This window comes from Bidens hawaiensis, unplaced genomic scaffold (genome assembly GCF_021521415.1).
Source record: "Bidens hawaiensis isolate Kalapana, Puna unplaced genomic scaffold, B.hawaiensis_p1.1 tig00024994_1, whole genome shotgun sequence".
Lineage (NCBI taxonomy): Eukaryota > Viridiplantae > Streptophyta > Magnoliopsida > Asterales > Asteraceae > Bidens > Bidens hawaiensis.
The window spans coordinates 63,236-68,209 of record NW_027493968.1 but is presented as its reverse complement, the minus strand read 5'-3'; the positions used below and the strand labels follow the sequence as shown (position 1 = coordinate 68,209).

Sequence of the window (4,974 nt, the reverse complement as noted above, 5' to 3'; positions counted from 1 at the left end):
CTATCTTATAGGATTTTTACATCAATAATTTGGTGAGAATAATTTTTTATTTAATGAGATGTTATAACCCGTTTGAGGAATATCTGGGTTTGGTAAGACCCATACCCATGAATTCGGGTCAAATGCATGAGAAGTCTCCATTTAAAAATCAAGCAAATCTGGTGACTCCAAAAAAAGGGGGAGCGACCACATCACGACACTAGGATTTTTATATTTTCGTTTATATATATTATAGATTAATGTAAAAGTAGAAAACACATTCCAAAAGGGTAAAAATACACAATGGAGTAAGTAAAAAGATGAGTCTAATATAATCAGACCACACTTCATCAATATTATAACAAGAAAATTATAATGTGATTGATTTTTGTCTTCATTTGCAATGTTCTATAAACAAACACATGATTCTAAATCTAGAATTCACCCACCAAAAGGTTGAACAGGAAAACAAAGACTTAAATTTATGTTACCTTAAATGAACTTGAAAGATCATAAAAAATGATAATTCAAGTGTAGTACACACACAAAAAAGTTGTCTAACTATCTTCATTTTACAAACTTTTAAACACCTATGCTAACCCGAAATGTTGACGCCATGTTTACTTACCCGCTATTTAACAGTTCAAGAGGCCATTCGTGGATTGCAAAACACCTTTTTACCATTATAAATTGCTAGCACTATCTAAAAGGAAAACTAAACCCTCTTTATAACTGAAGTGGCTAATTTGAAATAACAATGTTATAACTTTATAATATTAAACAATCATACCAATAATCGAATCTTCCTTTTAGCATTCCTTAATAATAATAAACTAGTATAAAGCATATGATTAAAGAATAAACCAACCACCAATTACCAATATCTAATTTGTCTCTTAAAGATTGCTTAGGATACCATTTCTGGTCTTGAACAAGGCCTGTCCACCTAGTGGCTTGCACCATTCCAAAGTAATCTTACCTTACCAATTGACTGACTGTGACCCTGTCTCTAATACTCTTCTAACATTTTACCCAACACATGAGCCCACTCCACCAGGGGCAAATCCGTCATTTCACTCACCCCATTTCCTCTATATCTAGCAAGTACAAACAAACAAACAAATAGGAAACCAAACCAAAGCAAGCCTGCAGTTGCCAGAAAGGCATGAACCCTTCTGGGTTTCATTGTGTTTCTATTCTTCAACAATGACTTTCAAAGTTTCCATTTTTGTCCCTTGTATTTCCTCATAATACCCATTTTGTCACTCTCATTACCTCCACTTTAATCTTTACCACAAAAGCTTCAATTTTTATCAAAGTTTTCTTCATGGATCCTCACTGAGGTATGATTTCCCACCAAGTTTTCATAAATTTTGATGCTTTTTAATCATTTTCTTGCAAATAACCTGCTAAAACAAGTCAACTGCTTATAAAGTTACAATCTTTATATGCTTTTTTACTTTATTTCATCTGGGTTTGTTGTTTCTTGATTGGTTTTAGTGTATTATGACATTATATAAGATCTGTATCATGCATCCTATTCAACAGTATGAGTTTGAAGCATCTTACCTGCAATTAACTTTTGAAAAGTTAAAAACTTTACTGGGTATAGTGCCTCCTTTCAGGCTTTTATGTGTACTTAGATTATAAAAACAACTGGTCCTTTTCTTTATGATCTGTTATCCATTATTACAAAGAATCAAATTTAATGCCATTATTGTTCATTTTGATTTTTTTACCATATCTATAATTTTTCTACCCTTTGGGGGTATTTGCCTAGGGTGTAAAATCAATTTACTATTTGGGTATTTTGTGCATAGTTTATTGGTAAAAGATGCCTGGGTTAGTTTTGGATGAGATTAATGAACAAAAGGTGCTTGACGAGATTCCCGAGAATGGAAATTTGCCGAAAACAGATAATAATTTGGATTTGAGCAAGTCTCCTGATAATGTGGCTACTGGGAATAGTAGTAATAATAATAATAATAATAACAATGTGAGTGTCGTGGTCGAGCCGTCTATCGATCAGCTTTACGATAATGTTTGCGAGATGCAGAGTTCTGATCAGTCGCCGTCTCGGCTCAGTTACGGGTCGGATGGTGAAGAATCGAGAATTGATTCAGAATTGAGACATTTGGTGGGAGGTGAAATGAAAGAAGTTGAAATTATTCAACAAGATGAACAAGAAGAAAGCTCTAAGTCTCATTCATCAAAGAAGTCGAAGAAAGATTCTGAAATTGAACCAGAAGTCAACTCTGCAACAGTTTCTAAGACGAAATCCCATCAAAAACCCAATAAAAAGCCGGATCTCGGTCCACATTTGCTTAAACAAGCTCGGGATTTGTTATCTTCGGGTGATAACCCACGTAAGGCACTCGATTTAGCTCTCCGAGCTGCAAAGTCGTTTGAAAAGTCAACTAACGGGAGCCTCGGTTTGGATGCTGTTATGTGTATGCATGTTACAGCAGCCATATATTGTAGCTTAGGTCAGTACAGTGACGCCATTCGGACCCTCGAGAATTCGGTTAATATTCTGGTAACAGAAGAAAGTCAAAGTCAAAGTCAAGATCAAGCGCTTGCTAAATTTGCGGGCTATATGCAATTGGGTGATACTTATTCTATGTTGGGTCAGCTTGAAAACTCGTTACAGTGCTACAAATCGGGTTTGGATTTACAAAAAAAGATTTTGGGCGAAACTGACCCGAGAGTCGGTGAAACTTGTAGGTAAGCCTCGTAAACCGGGCGGGTCGGGTAACATGTCAAAACAGGTTCGGGTCATATTGTTTGTAATCAAAACGAGTTTGGAAAACGGGCTGTTTTAAAAAAGCATGGTATTGGTTTGGGTCAAAATTGTTTATAAGGAAAATTAGTTTGGGTCAAACCGGGTCGTTTTAAATAGCATCATTTTTGTTTGGGTCAAAATTGGCTGTCTTAAAAGGGCATCATTTTGGTTCGGGTCAAGACTGGCTGTCTTAAAAAGGCATCATTTTGGTTCTGGTCAAAACGATTTGTAAGCAAAATGAGTTTTGGTCAAAACGGCCCGTCTTGAAAAAGATCAATTTGGTTCGGGTTAAAACGCTTTGGAAATAAAATGAGTTCCGGTCAAAACGGGCCAATTTAAAAGACATCAATTTGGTTCAGGTCAAAACTGTTTGTAAGCAAAATGAGTTTCGGTCAAAACGAGCCGTCTTGAAAAAAACATCAATTTGGTTCAGGTCAAACGGGCCCTGACCTAAATGCACTCGGGTTCACTTGCTATATCTTAAATTAACGAGTTTCATAAAGTGACCCATTTTGACCCCTTGTCTAGGTGGAGTAGAGCCATATTGACCCGTTTTCTAATTTGTGTTTACCCAAATTGACACGTTTTCTAACTGGCAGGTATCTTGCTGAAGCTCATGTTCAAGCTCTGCAATTTGATGAAGCGGAAAAGCTTTGTCAAACAGCTCTTGAAATCCATAAACAAAATGGGTTACCCACATCTTTAGAAGAAGCAGCAGACCGAAAACTAATGGGTCTAATTTGTGAAACGAAAGGTGACCACGAGGCTGCACTCGAGCATCTGGTGCTAGCCAGTATGGCCTTGGTGGCTAACGGGCATGAAGCCGAGGTTTGTTCGGTTGATGTAAGCATTGGTGACACATATTTATCGTTATCTAGATTTGATGAGGCGATTCACGCGTATCAAAAGGCGCTCTCGGCTCTAAAATCATCAAAAGGCGAGAATCATCCCGCGGTTGCTTCGGTTTATGTGCGTTTGGCTGATTTACATAACAAAATTGGCAAAATACGGGACTCGAAATCATACTGCGAAAACGCGCTTCGAATATACGAAAAACCTTATCATGGAATCCCGCAAGAGGAAATCGCGTGCGGGTTTACAGATATTTCAGCTATTTACGAGTCGATGAACGAGCTTGATTACGCGTTAAAGCTTCTACATAAAGCGTTAAAGATATACAACGACGTGCCAGGTCAGCAAAACACCGTTGCGGGTATTGAAGCTCAAATGGGAGTAATATATTATGTGTTAGGGAAATACTCGGAATCTTATAACTCGTTTAAAAACGCGATATTAAAACTTCGTGCGAGTGGCGAGAAGAAAAACATGTTTTTTGGTATTGCGTTGAACCAGATGGGACTCACGTGTGTTCAACGGTACGCGATTAACGAAGCTCTCGATCTTTTTGAAGAGGCGAGAAGCGTATTGGAACACGAATGCGGGTCGTATCACCCCGACACCCTTGCGGTTTACAGCAATCTTGCTGGCACTTATGATGCTGTTGGCAGGTATACATTAATAAATCAAGACAGTTAAAAGATAAAAACACAATTTTATTGCATGTGTTTTTAATATTGTTTTTTTTTTAACTAGATTGGATGATGCAATCGCGCTCTTGGAACGAATCGTTGTGATTAGGGAAGAAAAGCTGGGGACCGCGCACCCGGATGTGGATGACGAGAACAGGCGGTTAGCCGAGTTGTTAAAAGAAGCGGGAAAGGTTCGGACCAGAAAGAACAGGTCACTGGAACACCTTCTTGACTCGAGCCACGGGCCAACAATAAACAATGGTGCTACTCTTACTGTTACTGATTAAGGTATGGTGATCAAGTTGGCTGTACTATACAAGTTGATAAACAGATAATTATATATATATAGATATATTTTGAAGAAAAGTTTGAGAAAAAAATGATTAAATAGTTTTGATATTTGTTTTTGTCATTATTGGGTTCATGAAATTGTGTTGTACTTTTAAGTTATGTAAGTTTTTTATTTGTGGAGTTGAATTTGTACATTATTATATGCCCCTTTGAAGAAAGTGTTGATGTCTAGTACAATTATAGAATGCTTTTCAGAGACCTTAATAGTTTACCTCACCTCACTCAGATGTGTCTTTTAAGTGTTTGTAGGGACCCCCATATAAGGTATCATTATCATGTACACTTTTTTAAACTACGAATTTATTTTAGAGTCGTTATATTCATTCATCATCT

At 37.1% G+C, this 4,974-nt stretch overlaps 1 protein-coding gene across 1 annotated transcript; it reads left to right on the top strand.

Annotated features, from left to right (window-relative positions):
• Positions 1 to 1,105: 1,105 nt before the first annotated feature.
• On the top strand, positions 1,106 to 4,702 carry LOC143570489 (protein KINESIN LIGHT CHAIN-RELATED 3-like). The gene is made up of 4 exons (XM_077056129.1): positions 1,106 to 1,322; positions 1,800 to 2,703; positions 3,361 to 4,269; positions 4,355 to 4,702. The coding sequence occupies exons 2-4, from the start codon at positions 1,814 to 1,816 to the stop codon at positions 4,575 to 4,577; spliced, it is 2,022 nt and encodes a 673-aa protein (XP_076912244.1). The 5' UTR covers positions 1,106 to 1,322; positions 1,800 to 1,813; the 3' UTR covers positions 4,578 to 4,702.
• The last annotated feature ends 272 nt before the right edge of the window (positions 4,703 to 4,974 follow it).

Coding starts and splice junctions, on each gene's coding strand:
- LOC143570489 (XM_077056129.1), top strand. CDS start 1,814: ATGCCTGGGTTAGTTTTGGATGAGATTAATGAACAAAAGGTGCTTGAC. Junction 2,704..3,360: donor AGAGTCGGTGAAACTTGTAG/GTAAGCCTCGTA, acceptor TCTAACTGGCAG/GTATCTTGCTGAAGCTCATG. Junction 4,270..4,354: donor ACTTATGATGCTGTTGGCAG/GTATACATTAAT, acceptor TTTTTTAACTAG/ATTGGATGATGCAATCGCGC.